The sequence below is a fragment of the Schistocerca nitens genome, chromosome 3 (assembly GCF_023898315.1).
Source record: "Schistocerca nitens isolate TAMUIC-IGC-003100 chromosome 3, iqSchNite1.1, whole genome shotgun sequence".
NCBI classification, from domain to species: domain Eukaryota; kingdom Metazoa; phylum Arthropoda; class Insecta; order Orthoptera; family Acrididae; genus Schistocerca; species Schistocerca nitens.
Window position 1 is genome coordinate 645392897 of NC_064616.1, and position 19246 is coordinate 645412142.

Consider the following 19246-nt stretch of genomic DNA (forward strand, 5'->3'; position numbering starts at 1 on the left):
TAGAGTAAACAGAACTACATTCAAGATTATCTGAAATTTCTGTGGGTTCTTGTACAACACAAAAGAGGCACATTAAATTCTTTCAGGGAAAAAATATTGCTGTCTAGCCCAGTTGATAACAGCATAAGCAACAATTAAATGTATGTAAGCATATCAGTCTTCCTTAACAACTGTGTTAGAATGGCATCAGAGACATCATGACAACTAGAGTGTGATACCAATGACAACACAGTTGCCCTAACACTTAACAAAACGCTTAAGATCTCCGCAAAGCATTCAACGATAGTTAGCTATCTGTCACTGCTATCGGTATGGTAAAAATTTATGAACTATCAGAGGTATACAACTGAAGTTTCCTGTTTTATTTCATTTATCAAAAACTGTCCTACATGAGCAAAGTTACATAACACAAATCAAGCTTGGCTCAATACAGTGCCATGTCATGGATAGCGTGGCCACTCCCGCTGGAGGTTTGAGTCCCCCCTCAGGCGTGTGTGTGTGTGTGTGTGTGTGTGTGTGTGAATGTTGTTCTTAGCATAAGTTAGTATAAGTAGTGTGTAAGTCTAGGGACTGATGAACTCAGAAGTTTGGTCCCTTATGAATTCAAACACATTTGAAAATTTGAACATTTGGCTCAATACATCAAATTTGACAGATATCTGGAAGAAAAGGCTGGCCTAAAAGACCATACGTCCAACAAAGATAAAATTCTCTAACATTATCAGACAAATATTTTGCAGGAAGTATGATATACATGAGACAATGTTGTGAGAGGGTGCCTTAATCCGCAAAAAAAACATAAATTCTTTCTTCATTTCTTTATTACAAATTATATTAAAAGATTTCATAAAATATAGTGACTGTACAAATTACACAATGTACAAACAGTGGCATTTTATTTACAATGCTAGTAGAGGTATTAAATTAACAAGCTGCACAGTCCATAAAACACTCCATCTCAAAAATGGTTTTAAAAAAGCTGCAAGTGTGACAACAGAAAATCTCACACTAGTAAGGCAGTAATATAAATAGGTCCCACAGTTATTTTTTGGTTTCTTCTTCATTCCTTTAAAACTGTTGCTTCCCTCACAGCTGATATCCACCTAAAAAATAAAAGAGTTATGTAACACCAACAGCAGTAAAATCGATTCAAAATTCAGTGACTCGGGTACATTCCGATATGAGTTAAAAAGTTGCATTCTATAATACTGTCTTGTTATACAGAATATGAAATGCTCTCAGCTCATCCAAGGAGAGGCTATGTAGTTCTCTGCACATCAATGGCATAGATGCTGAAAAAAGGAGCAGTTCTTTCAGAGTTTCACAAAGTACACAATAAACACAAGAGAAATCATAAAATTATATTTTTGACATGTCAATGAAAAATAGCTACAAATGTACAGTTCATGCCACAACTGGTTTATTGAGGCAAAAACAGCAGCCTAGTTGTAATTTTAATGGAGTGGTCTGAATCTGTGTACTTTTTCAAGTTTCTAAAAAGAATGACATTGTTCCTCAATTATATACATCAAACATCATAACTGTGACCAATTTTCCTACACACTACTTACAAGTAGGAGTTACTTTTACATGTATTAAATGCTTAATGTTGGTATCTTTCCATACAAAATGCATAGAAGAAACTAAAGACACTATGTCACAGCACTCACTTGAAACAGGCAAACAAATCTGTTAAATTCTCATCTTACACTAAGAAAGCCAACCAATAATCACAAATATCTCTGGCATTCAACTTCATCCAATTCTGAATATTGCAAGTTGGAATTTATTTAGCAACCGCTTAAATAACTGTAGCCGTACTTACAGTTCAGTTTAAAATGGGAGTTCCTTCATCAAAATGTGAAGGTCAATGGTGCAATCTTGACTGATATTTGAGATAGAAAATGTCAAGGCAGAAACATCAATCACAAGCAAATAGAAGTCAGAAATTAGGAACAACATGGAAGAAGAAACAAAAATACTACTTTATCTTTTACTAGAAACAGTCATTCATTGAAGGGGCAAGTTTCACAATGTCATCTCAAATGGAAGATATTTCTGGGTATCAATAAGAACTTAAGCAAGAGTGAATAATTGAAGATGTCCAGGTGACACTTATTTGCTTGCATACCTTACTTAAATAAGATGATCATAGATTGTGCAGAATAATCAGCAACAAGCACTTTCCACAATGCTTGTGTAGTTTCAAAGAAAAAGTTATACTAAATTATATGCAAATATCGAAAACATCTGTCTGTTGCAAGACAAATATGTTAAGGACTGAAGCAAAGGGATTTCTGAAATTTCCTTAGATATAATGGTTTCAGGTGTCCAGCCAATATTTACAGTATTTTGATTATTAATCTCGCAATCTTCAACAGGTGCTAGAAGGAGAAAGGAAGGAAGATTAAGGTTTAATGTCACATCACCAATGAAGTCATTAGAGGTGGAGCACAAGTGCAGATTCAGAAACAAAACTGTTAGTGTTCTTTTCAAAGAAACCATTACAAAACCTAAGTCCAAATGGCCTGTCAGCATTTCAAATCACCTTTCCAAAAAAAAAAAAAAAGTGTTCAGTGTCTTAATCACAGGTTTCATTCCCAAAAGGCTTAGAACAAGGTCCCACACAGTTGGCTTGGGAGGGGAGGGGAAGGGACCATTAAGGTGCATCTTTCAACATACGTGTTTGACTAATTACTGAACAACAGAATGTAATTTGTTATTCTGGGGCCATTAGCTGTAGCCCAAGGAATAAGGTAAGTACTGGTTTACAGATTATGGGCTTATTCAGCTTGATTTAATGTGTGTTTAATATACAAAAGAAATATATAAACAAAGATCAGATTTTTCAGAAAATAAACATAGATCAATTGACATAAACAGATTTTTCTTAAACCAAGCTAATCTTAAAACTTCCTGGCAGATTGAAACTGTATGTTGAACCAGGGGTCGAACCTAGGACCTTTGCCTTTCAGGAGCAATTGTTCTACCAACTAAACTACCCAAGCTTAGCTCACAACCTGCTATCCCAGTTTCACTTCTGCCAGTACCTCTCCTCTTACCTTCAAAATTTCAAAAAGTTCTTTCGCATACCTTGAAGAACTAGCACTCCTGGTAGACAGAATATTGTGGAGAAATGGCTTAGCCACAGCTTCAGTGACCGTTTCAGGAACAAATTTTTACCCTGCAGTGGAGTTATAACCTGCCAGGAAGTTTCAAATCAAGCATACACTCTACAGAACTATACAGAGTAAGCTTTGTACGTCAACATATAAACAAAGAAAAGAGAAATCATTGTTGTTCAAATTTTGTGTGTGTCACCACACCCACATGCTCCCAACCACATCCGCACACAAACACACACTTTTTCAGAAGTTGTGACTGGCCAAACAGCTGCAATGTCATCACGGATGGGAGCACGAAATGACACACACACACACACACACACACACACACACACACACACACAGAGAGAGAGAGAGAGAGAGAGAGAGAGAGAGCGGAGGGGGGGGGGGGGGGGGGCAGTTCAAGGTTTCCTGCATATTGTGGGTTATGTAATGTGCAACTACCATTATTTATTTAATGTTGTGTGTGTTACATAATATGATCTAAACTTACCTGTTGGCTGAGTGCTCAGAATCAGCTGAAAACATAAGAGGTGCTTGGCCTTCATGTTTCAGCTGGAACACAAGTTTTGCATCTCTGCCTTCAAAGGGCTGGAAAAAAAAGAGGAGAATGAACTTTTCTGAACATAAAATAAACTGGATAAATATCCAGTAAAATATTGATTAAAAATGTCTGTCCAATACACTTAATAAACACAAACAAAGGAAAATCTAGGATGTAATAATGTCAATATTATGAAAAGGATAGACTGCTACTCATACTGTAGTGAAGATGTTGAGCTGCAGACAGGCACAACCAAAGGAGTGCTAAACATGTGAGCTTTTGGCCAACAGGCCTTCTTCTAAAGTACACACACACACACACACACACACACACACACACACACACACACATTCATGCAAGCACAACTCGCACGCATGTGACCACTGTCTCTGGCCAGCAAGGCAGGGCTGCAAGCAACTGCACATGAACGCATGATAGGAGAAGCAACCTGGTTGGTGGGGTTAGGGAGGAGACTGGGGTGGGCCGAGGGAGGGATAGCAGGGTAGGGGTGGGGGATGGTAAAGTGCCGCTTGTGGGAGCATACAGGGCAGGGACATGTGGGGACAGGGTAGGGCAATTAGATGCAGTTGAGAGGTTATGTGCCGGGGGGTGGGGGGAGGGGGTGAAAAAGGAGGTAAGCTGAGGAGGGAAAAAAGAAAAGACTGCGAGTGCATTGCTGGAATAGAAGACTGTTTAGTGTTGGAGTGGGAGCAGAGAAGGGGAGAGGCAGGTGAAGGACAGGGACAAACGAAGGTTGAGGCCAGGGAGGTAACAGGAATGTAGGATATACCACAGGGAAAGTTGACATCTGGGCAATTCCGATAAGCTGGTGTTGGTAGGAAGGACCCGTAAGAGTTCTGGAAACCTCCTCAACAAACAGTGGGGTATGTGGCCTAACAAAATATATAAGGAAAGAACTGCAGTATCTTGTGATGTTGAAAGAATGAGCATGTCATTACACAGATATGAGCCACGAGGCAAGGGGTTGGGAGGCAGGGGCGGAGTAGGGATGAAAGAGGATATTGGGTAGGTTCGGTGTGCAGCAAAATACCATTGTGGGAGAGGTGGGAAGGATAGTGGGTAGGATATTCCTCATTTAAGAGCACTACGAGAGGTAGACAAAACCCTGGTGGGGAATGTGATCCAGTTGCTCCAGTCCTGGATGGTACTGAGTCATGAATGGAATGCTCCTTTGTGGACAGACGGTGGGACTACAGGTGGTGGGCGACTGCATGGGAGATCTGTTCCTGCACAGGGATGGGAGGGTAATTTGATCTCTGAAGGTCTCAGTGACACCCTTGATATACTTGGAGAAGGACCGCTCATCACTAAAGATGCGATAGCCATGGGCGGCTAGTCTGTATGGAACAGACTTCTTGGTACTGAATGGGTGGCAGCTGTTGCGGGTGGTTGATAGGTTTGATATGGATGGAGGTACTGATGTAGTCATCTTTGAGTCGAGGTCAACATCAAGCAAGTTGGCTTGTTGGGTTAAGGAGAACCAGGTGAAGGGAGTGGGGGAGAAGATGTTGAGGTTCTGGAGGAATGTGGATAGGGTGTTCTCACCTACGAGCCACATCATGAATATGTCATCAATAAATCTGAACAATGTGAGGGGTTTGGAATTCTGGATGGTTCAGAAGCTTGGAAGCACTCCTCTAGATGGCCCTGAATAGGTTGGCATAGGCTAGTGCCATGCAGGTAACCACTGCCATACCACGGATTTATTTGTAGGTCTTGCTACCCAATGAATCCACTACCAAGAAAAATTATTTTAGTATATTTAAGGCTTAAGAATGTGGTCTAAATACTCCTGATAAAGTAATGGAACATGTTCTTGAAGTCCCTCTAGACAGATTTAATAAGTTTAACAAACAGTGACAAATAAAAAATGTGACTATTAACTGTTTCAAAATCCCTGTGCCTCATAGGCATTTGTCCACACCAATTCTAAACAACAGAGTTGATGAGTTATTTGAGACTGAACCAAATACATCAAACAACATGATAAATGTAAGAGTTCTGGAAGCTTCCTCAACAAACAGTGAGGTATATGGTCTAACAAAATATATAAGGAAAGAACTGCAGTATCTTGTGGTGTTGAAAGAGAGGGAGGGGGTTAATGATGAAAATGGAAACAAGAATGCAAAAAGCAATAATGGATGAAATCTGTTGGAACAGGTTTTGTGAAAGTGCAGTTTCCTGTAGAAAAGAAGAGATTGGTTTAAGTTTTATTCCAGATGATGTCAGGGGCCAAATATCTGTTGCAGATATCATTGGCCCACAAAATGTGAGTTAATGGTACACCGTACAGCTACTTTCAATGATTCTAAATGGTTAAATAAGTATCTAGCTCAAGGCAGCTGTTGTGATCACAAATAGAGAGAAAATTTCGTGGGAGCTAAGGTAATGTGATAGAACACAGATTATGGTCAAAGATCTCTTAAAATAATAAACTTAATATTTTTCTGGCTCTTCTTCACCAGCTGGTGGCATTGAAAAACAGATGTGTAGGGCCTGGTTCATGATATGAATTATGTAAATGCAGGTATGATTTTTTGACAGTCACAAGTGAATTGATACATCAGCAAATTTCCAGTTTTATTAATAATTTATTCTTAGATTCTGAAAGACGAAAGATAATAAATTAAACAAAAATTACTTCTTTCATTTGTTCCACAGTATACCCAAGAACCGGGACAGTTTCCAGAGCTGCTACATCTTCTGAAGCCTTATATATGTACAGGACCTGATCTTTTAGAACAAACCAGTAACGCTTCCAAGAATTCTTCTTTCGCTTTAGTAACCAACCACTCATCTGTGATCCTGTATCATTGGCAGTAACCTGTTAATCAAAAATAAATATAAAAAATAAGTTTATTAAAAACTGTGTAATGGTCACCTTAATGTTTTAGGTAAGTTTATAATTAGAGTTAGCACTGTAACACAGTAATGTAAAGCCATTTCACTGTAGTGCACTTAAAGTAAGTTTATGTCTCCAACTTATTTCCACATCCCAGAGACCATACACTGTGGGATACATGGAATACAAATAATGTAATGCAGTGTATTAGAGCAGTGTGCACTGTACATCATGTCAATAAGTCTGTAGAAAATCTTGATACATTGCTAGTAAAAACACATAAATCTTGCTGGTATTACTTCTAAATTCTAGTTTTCAAATGTTAAATGAAATAAAATTATCTATGAGGGTTGGAACTTAAATAGTGGCAACTATTTATTCACAACTGATACAAAAGAGTTACGTGTTTGCACCTGTTACTGTCCTTCAAAGCAGTGACCAGTGTTGTGTAGAACCCATTGCCAGTGATGTGGAAGGCATAGTATACCATTAGCAGAGTCTGTTCTGTTGATGGTGCGAATGGAGCCTGTCCAATCTCTAGAACAGTTCTGAAGCGAATACCACGAAGTGGTTCCTTCATCTTTAGAATCAAATCAAAGGCACAAGGACTTCAGTCTGAGGAGTATGGTGGATGGTACACTCCTCACCAGTCCCATTGACCAAACAGAGCAGCCACAGCTTGCACTGTATGCACCCGCGCATTGTCGTGCAAAATGATGGGTGGGTTGTGCAGAAAGTGTCACCACTTCTTTCCCAAAGCTGGTCGCAGGTGATGCTCCAAAAATGAACAGTAATGCTGTGCAATGGCGGCGGCATTCGCTTCAGGACTGTTCCAGAGATTCGACAGGCAGTAGACCACTCCATTCGCACCATCAACAGAACAGGCTCTGCTAACGGTATACTACACCTTCCACATGATTGGCAACAGGTTCTACACAACACTGGTTACTACTTTGAAGGACAGTAACAAGTGCAAACATGTAACTCTTTTGTATCAGTTCTGAATAAATAGTTGCCACTATTTAAGTTCCAACACTTGTATAATGACATATTCAAATGTTGTTATGAGATACAATAAAATTTGTTTCAAATGGAGCCAATATAAGATCAAAATAAAATTTTACTGAAAAGAACTCACAACTTATCACTTTACACTGCAAAGGACACCACAAATAAGTTATTTACCAGTTTAGTTAATACTCCCAGAAAGAAATAAGTGAAAGGTAATGACAGAAAGATGATCAAATATGTTTAATGTTAACTCTGTGTACAAATATCAACTAGAGATTGCTCCCTTCCAACATAGTATCAGCTGCACAGTCAATCAAACAAGACGAAATGCTTTTACAGAAAATGCATTGTAATCATTACTAATTCAAATTCAGGAACATTGTTGTTACTAAATGGTACAAACCAGTGTGAAAAATAGACATGTCAGGAAATGACAGATGTCGGGAACTAATATGGAGGGAAGAAAGGAGTAGTTACTGTGAATAAATGCTGAGATGGAAGGAATTAATTTAAATTAAGGCCAGGTTGGTGGCGAGAACCAAGGACATGTTGTAGTGCTAGTTCCCACCTGTGGAGTTCTGAGAAACTGGTGTCTGGGGGAAGATTCCGGATGGCGTGTGTCGTGAAGCAGGCACAGAAGTCATGACTGTCTTGTTGCAGAGCATGCTGTGTTGCTGGTATACACCCTCTGCCTATGCCCATTCAACCTGACTGATAACTGGGTGCTCTCCTTTGATATCATATGTTTTGCCAGTTACAGGGGTGGAGTATGTGGTGGTAGGAGGGTGCATAGGGCAAGTCTTGCAATGGGAACAGTCACAGGGGTACAAAGTATAGGGTAGGGAGATGGGTGCAGAAGGAGCATAGTGTCTGAAAAGGATATTGCGGAGATTGGGAGGGTGACGAAAAGCTACTCTAGGTGCGATGGGCAAAATCTCAGACAGAATGGATCTCATTTCAGGGCAGGATTTTAGGAAGTTATGGCCTTGTCAAAGTAGCTGATTAATACATTCAAGACCAGGATAACACTGAGTGACAAGTGGTGTGCTTCGAAGTTGTTTTCTGGAGGGATCAGCACTACCAGGATTGGATGTCATGGCCCGGGAAATCTGCTTTTGAACTAGGCAATTGGGATGTTGGGGTAATTACATCCAGTGAAGCCTGAGGTGAGTATGATGGTGTATTGCTGTAAAGAGTCTGCATCTGAAGAAATACGTTTGCCTTGAATGCCAAGGGTGTATGAGAGGGAACATTTGACATGGAAAGGATGGCAACTGTCAAAATGTAGGTACTGTTGTTTGTTAGTAGGTTTAATGTGGGTGAAAGTGTGTAGCTGGCCTTCGGTAAGCACAAGATCAACATCAAGGAAAAAGGTATGGGATTCCGAATATGACCAAATGAAATTTAATTGGGAGAAAGTATTTAGAGATTCCAGGAATTTTAACAGGGTAGCTGCACCATGAGTCCATATGGCAATGATATCATCAATGTATCTATACAAAACAAGGGGCTGAAGGCTTATGAACCCCAGGAAAGCCCCCACCAAGTGACCCATGAAGAGGTTGGCATAGGAAGGAGCTATCCTGGTTCCCATGGCTGTACACCACATCTGTTTGTACATTGGCCCCTCAAATGTGAAGTAATTGTTGGTAAGTATAAAGTTGATTAAAGTGAGCAAGAAGGATGTCATACATATGGAATCAGGAGGGCATTGACTAAGGAAATGTTCAACTGCAGACAGATTATGTACGTGGGGGATGCTGGTATAGAGGGTAATGGCATCAATGGTGACAAGCAAGTTGTGTGGTGGGAGTGGCACGGACACGTATTTCAGACGACCCTGCCCTGCCCGTGATGGTCCCTGCTGCAAGACTTGACCTATGCAACCTCCTACCACCACCTATTCAAGGCCTGTAACTGAAAAAAAAAACATACACTATCAACGGGAGAGGCACCTGTGAAACAACACATAATATTCCAGCTGATAAGTAAACACTGTTTAGACTTTAACATTGGCATGATTATCACCCAGTTATCAGCCAGGATGAATGGGCATGGGCATAGGCAGAGGGCAACACACTATATCCTGCTGCAGAGAATGCTCTACAACATGATAGTCATGGCCTCGGTGCATGTTTAATCGCACATGCCATCTGGAATCTTCCCCCAGACACCAGTTTCTCAGAACTCTGTAGGTGGGAACTAGCACAACATGTCCTTGGTTCTCGCCACCAACCTGGCAGTAATATATGTTAATTCCTTCCCTCTCAGCATTTATTCACACTAACTACTACTTTCGTCATTCTATTTTAGTTTTCTACATCTGTCATTTCCTGGCCTGTCTATTTTTTGCTGTCCCCTTCCCACCTCTGTTACATACAGTGCACTTAGCTTTTCACTCTTATTAACTCATGTATGATGTTTTAGTAGTAATCTCTGTCTTGCATACTGCCCTGTCTTCCACCTTTAAGGTTTTCAAATCTCGTCCAGTGCAGTCCCCAACAATCAGTTATTCCTTCTCATACCATCCGGTAAGTCTCTCCTGACACAGGGTTCTGGGTAACTTTTCTGAACTGTACCCCTTTTCCTTAACCTCTCCAGCCCTTTTTCTTCACCCCTCTTCCTTCCCCTTCAACTCTTCTGCCAGAAGGAGCCACTGGCTCCAAAAGCTCGTAAAAGTTAAACGTTTTTGTGCTTGTGTTCTCCTGCTGCCGCTTTGTGAATAGATTTTTTATCTATCCATTTACATTACATTGTCAATAACTGATTATTTTCGTTGTTATATTATACAGCCAATAACTATTGATACAAAGGAACACTGACGTGATGATCCAGTTATCACATTCATTTCACTTTCTACGACTAATAACTCAGACAAACTGATGAAATGACACTTTTAACCACAGCAGATTTGATATACATTATGAATCTTAAGATTTTGAACTATTAAAATCTGAAAAGTTATGGGGACTGTCAACATACTGTGATAAACTTTGCAATGATCTTGCAACTACACATAAATATGGGACACATTGTGAGATTGAACATACTGACTCCATGAAGGTGGTATCAAATAAATGACTGCCAAAAATGTATAATATGACTCAAATATACAACATTTCTTCCATAGAACAGTTGGAAGTGTTTCCAGGAAAAGAGTTGAAAACCACTGCACTCACTGAACTCCCTAAGGTGCTTGTCATGTAGCCACACCCAAGGGACTTATGTAGTTTATTGTATGCTACAGATGTAGTGAGGGATATCCCCTTTTCATATCCTATGAGAGCTGTACAAGGGATCAATGTGCTATTCATCTGAAAGGATTTTGGAAAGTGCAGAGAATTTAAATAAAAATAGCTTGCCTAAATTTATATATAAAAATATAAGTTGACAGGTATCATAACTAATACAAAGCTATGATGATTCATGAGTGAACCCAACTCAATGTAATAAGTCTCCTGCATTAAACACAACTCAGTGGTAACACCTTCATGAAGCTATTATTGAAGCACAGGCAATATTTCCATCCCCAGCCATAATACCCAAAAATCCTTAATAACGTGAAAACTAATTAATTAACTGAATTCCAATGAAATGGTCTCAAAAACTTCCTCACCATTTTACATCACTCTATATCAAACACACACTTTAATAATGCAAATTTTAGGCAACGTCATGTGCTTAAGGTATCCTAATATACAGAAAAGAGCAATTAATGTTTGTTTGGAAAGCAAATTTGTGATACATGGGAGCAGTTAATAAAAACGTCACTACCATGCTAAATGACACAGTAATCTTTGAAAGACTCACCTCCAGCAGTCGCTGTGGAACGTATTTCTTAAACTTCCTTCGGCCATTGGAGCCTAATTTTTTAAAATGTGATTTTATTTCACAGTATTTTTGACTAAGTTCCTCATAGTCAGTTATTCTCAGCTCAGTTTCAATGCAGTGTTTCATTCGTCCCTCATTCTGAAACTCTACAGCAAAAAAAATGGTTAATATTGGAGACATATTTTGCCCAACGACAATTTAGAATTGCTTTAATGTAAGTGCAGCATTTTTAATTTCTTTATGTCCCATATTCTATACTGCCTCTTAATAATCAGACAGCGATAAATTATGAACAAGGTTGATACATAACAAACTAAATTTCAAAAACAAATTTCCAAGTTTCTTTTTCCTTTTTAGGATACATTTTTTACTGTGTTTTCCACTTTGCTTCCCAGCGTAAGTTTTCATTTCCATTTTATATTTGCTCCTCATCAGATTATTTCCTGCCTTCTTTTTTCCTTTGGTATATAAAAAAAAACTTTTGTCTATATTCTCTGCTGGCAGCAAATCATATCATATAGCTCTTTCACTACTCAAACAATCTCACTTTTACACAAAAGATATTCCACTTTTATTCCTGACAGATTAAAAAAGAACTAGGTAACTGGGAAAAAGAATGTGTACAGATGTTGTTTTAACAGTGTGCAACAGATTAAGAGTGCATGAAAGAACATAACTCTAATCATACATAGGTTCCGTGGTCACTATTTTTCCAATTTCAGCATACTTCACGGACCAAGAAGGTCCAATCATGAGGTGCTGTTAGCCACTTATAATTTAGTACCAGTCATAAATTTCCCTTATGAAGTTGCTCCAGATAGTAGTTCCCTTATAGATTATGTAGTCATACAAGTGGAAATTAAGAAACACATGCCTGTCTTGGGGTATATGGATTGTTAGATTATGATGCACAGTTAGTTCAAAAACAATGAGAATGATTTATGACAAAACTGCTGAAGATTTTAAACAAAGCTTAAAAAATGTTGGCTGACATGAAGTTTATGATGAGCCTAATACTAGCTCTAAACGAAACATTAAAAAATTTGTTGTGTTTTAATCCCTTTTTGAAAACAGTTTTCCTAAAAGATAATTAAATGTAATAATGAAAGTCATTAAATAAACCCTGGATGGCTACAGGTACCAGTCTCTCTTCACAATGAAAATGGACAAATACAAAATAAACAATATCGTAAATCAGCGTGGCATTGTATCATCACGATGTTTCGATGAGTTTCCTACTCATTATCTTTAGGTGAAGTGGGGGGGACATTAGTGTTTAACATCCCGTCGACAACGAGGTCATTAGAGACGGAGCGCAAGCTCGGGTGAGGGAAGGAAATCGACCGTGCCCTTTCAAAGGAACCATCCCGGCATTTGCCTGAAGCGATTTAGGGAAATCACGGAAAACCTAAATCAGGATGGCCGGAGACGGGATTGAACCGTCGTCCTCCCGAATGCGAGTCCAGTGTGCTAACCACTGCGCCACCTCGCTCGGTGTAGGTGAAGTGTTTGGTTTATGCCCAGTTAAGTTTCTTTATAGCTACTGGACTGAAGACTCCTCTTCCAAGAACCCAACAGGTGCGACAATCGTGCCATGACAAGTGGTGGTGTGGGGCCCCCACCACTGGTAGAAGGGGGCATCCAGGTGTCTAGTCTTGGTGCTGGCTGTCTGTTCCACCCGCTGCCTCTACCACTTCCACATCAGAGTGTTGCTGATGTATTTTTCCTAACATCACATCCCATGTGGAAGTCAGTTGAAAACTCAGTTGACAAGATTGTCATGTACTCTAATTTCCACTGTCTCTTTGATGACTGAACCCGAGAACCTGTTGACATGCACAGCAGCTTTGACTGTTTACAAACAAACATGTGTCTTTCATTGATACTGTGCTCTGCCACTGCAGACTTGTCAGTCTGGCTGAGGTGAATGCACATTACATTCTGAACAGCACTGCGAGATGCATCGCTGTATCTGGCCAATGTACTGCACGCTGCGTTAGCAACTGATGCTGTACATGCCAGATGTTTGTATGACTAGTTGGTCTTTGTGTGATCGAAGCATACTTTTTGTTTTAACCATTGAGCAGAAAATAGTTTTTGAAGCTCTGTTTCTAAATTACCCTGGCATTCTTGGCTGTGGGCAACACTGCTTGTGGAAGGAATGCCAAGCACTTCATTTCTGCTTCTAGTTTGTTTTATTTCTTCTTCTTGCTTGACAGGAGAGCATATGTTATTTGTTCCTCTGAGTGGCAGGTCTTGCACAAGGGTTTGTGCAGATGCTGCAATTCCATAGGCACATTTTCCTTGTCACATATAACTCACTCTCTGTGTACCATAGTGTTGGGCACAGATTTGCACTGTGCTGGATGGTGGCAGATACTGGCATTTAGGTACAGGGCTGTGTGTGCCTTCTTCTGACAGACTGAATATCCTAGCGTTCCATCAGGGTTCTTCTTTATCAGAATGTCTTGGAACTGCAGGAATTCAATTTCTTCCACTTCAATTGTGAACCCGACATTATCATGTAAGCTGTTAAGGTGGCACAGAAATCCTAGCAGGTTTTCTTCACCATGTGGCCAAATCATCAATATGTTGTCCACATATCTGTAGAACACCTTTGGTTGCAGGCACACAATTTTGATAGTTGTTGCCTAGAAGTGTTCCATGTCTAGGTTAGCTTTGCCTGGCATTAGATGGGATCTCATGGCGACTCAGTCTATCTGTTCATGGAACATTCCATAACATTTTAAGTAAGTGGTGACAAGCATGCATCAAAACAGTTCCACTGTGTTGCTATTAAGGTGATTCTAGTAACACCATGGAATCTTTTAGTGGTACCCACGTGAAGAGATATGTGATACTGAAGCTGACTAAGAGATCACTGTTGTCCAGGTGTATCTCTTGAAGCACTTTCACAAACTCTGTTCAGTTCCTAACTTGGTGTGGTCAGTAACCAACAAGAGGTTTCAGTAGCTGTACCAGATGTTCAGCCTACCACACACTTGTATAAATTCACCAACTGACCATGTGCACCCTCACTAAAAAGCAACTTTCTCCTATAAAAAAACTGTAAAGCTCTTGAGCACTTCACACTCATGCACAGGAAACACTATTGCCAGTCCTCTCAGTTTTCCACACTGGAACAAATACTTCAGGGATCACTAAGTTGCCAAACACAGATGTCAAAACTACTACTGAATCAGCATCTCCACTTCAGAGAGTCAATGACTCCAACACCCTGGAGGGCTACCGCCCAACTACTCGATTTCACGAGCTCTCAAACTGTTCCACAAAATTATTTCACTTTCAAGCTTTCCAGTTAATCATAATCAGGAGCAGAATACAGACATTTTCAATGGCCATTTCCCACTCCTGCTAATAGAGCTCCCGTAAGGTGCTGCTTACTAGCTGGCTTTTCACAAATATGGATTCTATTCCTACTGTACCATGGAGGATAAGCTACTTTCTCTTTCTACCAGCATGAGAGCTTTGTCCTGAAAGCAATTTCCTCCACAACAACACTGGTAGATTCAGGAGGTATGACCTTTAAAGAGTTTTTTATCTTTTTCAGAATATTTGACCACATAGTTTGGTGCTACCAGACCATTGCTCATAATTAATGCCTGATTTCCTGAATCACATGCTCACCGCACTTTCTCCTATCCCAACCCCTTTCAATCTCTCTTTTCACACCTTACTAACAAACTGCGGACCATTTGCCAACAGGACTGCCTTTTGCACAGCTACCTTCTGACAAAATTGAACTAACAAACATCTCATTAAAGCCTTTCTGGTAGCCCTTCTCAAATGGCCACTCGGTAAAGGTCCTGCCAGATCCACACACACCAGTTTGAATGGATACTGTGGAATAATATTTTGCATCTCTCCCACCCCTCTTTGAATATAGGACTTAGTTACTTGGCGAAGATATCACATAGTTTTCTTTTACATACTTGTCTCAGTGATTGGTAAAGTGTAAAGACATGGATAGTATATTTCTCACCTTGGAAGACCCAAAGTCACCACACTTTTGTGAGATGCCCTGACGGTTTTCATGATTACATGTTCAGGTATGCAAAATCTCCAGTTGTTTGAATATCTGGGATCTACAGAACAATGTATCATTGAACATTTGATGTAAAATTTCTTTAATTTATTCCTCTCTCTTGCCATATACAACCAGCCGTATTCTATTTAGCCTTTCATCCTTCCCTTGCTCCATGATTATAATTATCAATTTACCCTGTATTTCTTTCTGACCTTATGCTTTCAGAAATACCATGACTCTGAATTCTTTTCCTTCCCCATTACCTTCTGCTTCTATTTCCCCATCCATGACATGCAATGTACATAGTGCATCTGTGACCATGTTGCCTCTCCCAGGTCAGTAAATGATACATTGATCATCCTGAAATGCAAGCATCCATTTAGTCAAATAACTGTGCAGAAGTTTGCAAGTTGTAAGGAATGATACAGCTTGGTGGTCTGTATATACCCACGTAAAGTTCCCCAATGAATATGTACACAATCTTTTGAAAGTGAAGACAGCGGCAATGCCTCCTAATCACTTACTGAGTAGCGGCATTCATGCTTGTCCAGAAACCTGCTAGCAAAAACAATGGTCCAATTTTGGTGCCAGTTTCAGTTACTGTTTCTTAGAACTGCATCCAATTCCATTCTCCACCACAACCATGGAAAGGTATAAAGTTACATTAAAAGTAGGCTTTTGAGAAGTGTTGCCTTCATTATTTCGAAGGCCTCCTGACACCATGTTCAAATTCCAAACATAATTTTTCCTTAGCAATTAAAATAGAGCAACGTATGTGAATTCTAACCCCTTAACCAGTTTCTGGTAAAAATTCACCAACAAATGAAAATCTGCAGCTGCTTCTTGTTCCTGAGGATTGGAAATTCCCAGACAAAATTTAGATTTTCACTATCTGAATATACCTTTCCAGGTACTCGTTCATTCTCCAAAAATTTGAATCTTCTCACAGAGGAGTCTGCACTTCTTCAGATCAACAGTTGCTCCTGCCTCTTGCAAGGTGTGTAATAGCTTTTGGACTTCACAGTGTGGCTGGAAAGTTTTGGTTGCAATGCAAGATTGTCCACACAGACGTTTACTGATTCCAGGCCTAGTATTTGGTCTAATGCAAATAAAACAAGCTACTTAGAGTTTCAGTCCAAAAGGGAGGACAATATTGGAAAGGCCCCCCTTCAAAAACTAAGCTTATTAGGGGCCATGTCTCTTCCACTAGACATACTTGACAGTACCCATGGATAGATCCAGTATGAAACATGCTCCCTGGACTCTCTGCACAATTTCGGTTAAGTCTGTGGGGTGATATTTCTGGACAAGCAAATGTGTTTTGGCTCCCTAACGTCAAGCAATGACCATACACCTTTGTTTTTCTTTTCTACAGCACTTATCGAATTAGTGTAAGGCCCAGAACTTCTTTCGATAACTACCCAGGCCAATCTGGTGGATTAAAAACGACATTCCTTCACTTTACTGATATTGCATACAGTTGACTAAAACAGTACTGTGTCACCAATTTGACATGCATTAAACCTTTGCCCCAGTTTATTGGAAAAAACATGCCAGTATGTCTGATAATGTTCAGGAGTTTCCCCATGATCAGGCTCCATAATGTTACACCTGTTTCTATCTGTTTCCAATAAGTCTTTGCTTGGTTCCTCTTGCCATTCCTCCTGATGTTTATGATTCAAAAGCCACATACAGAATCTGTGTATTCTCTACTAACTGCAACTCATACTTTTCTTGTGTTCCATACCTACTTTGGTATGGTTCCCACAAGTGATACTGTAATGGCAGTGCTCCTGATTCTTTTGGAATTCAGGTACTAAACTACTCACAAACATTTCCAGACTAGTTTTTCTTCTCCCACCAAATTCTGAACTGCCTGTAAGTCCTGATCATTGTAATTGTTGGTGTCTCACAAACTGGTTTAGAAACTCTATTGGGTGTCACCTCGAACTTCCCCAGAATTTATTAAAAGGCTGACTGCCTACCCCTGTGCATAATATCTTAATTATGCTGAATGGGAATCATATCCTGACCTACTGTTTCTATTTTCATGTCCACCTTGCAAAATTTAATTCTTGAGATTTCACTTCCTCCCTGATTTTCTCTCTATTCTCTCATATACCCATTCAAAACCTCCTTAGTTTTTTCAGCTAGGTTCTGGATTTACTATGTCATTTCCTCTCTCACTGCATAAACTGAATCTATTCCCTGCATTATCTCTTTCTTCTTCTTAGCATCCCTTTCCTGTCTCTCTTTCTCATCTTTTACCATTTTCTCCCTGATTTCCCTCATCCCTTTTTACTTTTTTTCTTACATTTTCTTCTTTGTTTTGTTCTTTTTCTCTTCTCTTAGTCTCTTCTCTTCCACCTTTTGAGCTTTCCTGCTCTTTTTCTTAATTTCTTTTTCTACACTCGTCCTCTAGTTGTAGACCTTACCTTACCTTCAGGTGACACCTGAAAGTGTACTTCTTGCTGTATGTTGTAGCTTAGGCAGTCACACAGATTTCCCAGATTAATTCTCTGTACTTCTGCACATGTAAAATAATGTCTGCATAAGGGTTGCCAACTCACTTTGACCCCTGAGACAAGATTAAACTTCTCACTACTCCGATGTCAATGTCCTGTAGCAATCCAACTGCTATCGGGAAGATTCTGGACTGGAATATTTACACCACTAACAGTTCATACACCACCTCCAGCTTGCTCCTAATCACTCCTGCCATTTTTTTCCACAACAAAAAAATCAGGAATGCAGTTAAAAGTCAATGCAGAAAGAGAGTACCAAAACATCACACTCCAATTCCCCAAGAAACAAATATAATTTACAGGCTTCACTGAAAACCTTGCCAAGTCCATTTTGTTGAGTAAAACATCAACTATCAAACTAGCTATTCAACTCCACAACCAACTTGAGAACTCTGCCTACTAAGGATATGCACCCATGCCAAAAAGCAACACTATAATTTGAAAAACACTGAACACTCCATGTCCATGTACAGGAATCGTACTTACCAACCTCTCAGCTTTCAATACTGGAAGGAATACTTCATGGATCACTAAGTCTCCGAACACAGAAATCAATACTACTCTCCAGTCAGCACCTCCATCCCAGGGAATCCATGACTGCAGCACCCAGGAGGACCACTGATCAACTTCCTGATTTCACGAGCTTCCAAGCTGCTCAATATTATTATTTCACTTTCACTTTTACCTAATCAGAATCAGGGGCAGAAAGGAAACATTCTCACTGACCATTTCCTGCTCATGCTAATAAAGCTTCTGTGAGGTGCTGCTTTCTGGCAAGATTTAAAGAACTTTTTAAGCGATGGGTGTTGGAAAACAACGGCTGTGATGGAGAAGGGGAATTACTCATTCTTAAAATCAGCCTAGCTGGCTCTGACTGCAATCCATTTAAGAAGGATTAGGGGAAGACTGGCTCACCATGTCCAGGACAAACAAAAACTCCCTTCACCCTCCAGCTGAAAACTGGTAGAGCTGACTTATAATAATGAATAGGGCTGTCATATATGGCCACTCAGTAAATGATTCATTACAAACCAAACAGAGAACAAATGGGAAATCAGTCTACTGGCCATATGGTCAACAAAACAGGGAATTGACTCACATAAGTGACTCTGGCTAATGGCAGATCGCTACGGCTTGGCACCTACAAATGTACAGTGTTAGACATAAAAACTGACAGCCGGCTGGTCGCCACAGAAACTAAGTCCAAGACGTTCACTTAAGCTGGCAATAAAACCGACCGCCCCTGACAACACTAAGTCCAGCCAATTGCACAATCTGGCAACACTGTAAGGTGCGTAA

The 19246-nt window shown here is 39.9% G+C and overlaps 1 protein-coding gene across 9 annotated transcripts in view; it reads right to left on the reverse strand.

Moving 5' to 3' along the window:
- Positions 1-803: 803 nt before the first annotated feature.
- The window catches only part of LOC126248599 (uncharacterized), a 214846-nt gene continuing 196403 nt past the window's right edge, over positions 804-19246 (reverse strand). For all 9 annotated transcript variants that reach the window (XM_049949727.1, XM_049949732.1, XM_049949728.1 and 6 more), the window contains 4 exons: positions 11354-11520; positions 6332-6514; positions 3619-3716; positions 804-1103 (listed from right to left, as the gene is read on the reverse strand). In XM_049949727.1, the coding sequence (XP_049805684.1) occupies positions 1061-1103; positions 3619-3716; positions 6332-6514; positions 11354-11520 (491 nt within the window). In that variant the 3' untranslated portion in view covers positions 804-1060. The remainder of the gene's footprint in view (positions 1104-3618; positions 3717-6331; positions 6515-11353; positions 11521-19246) is intronic.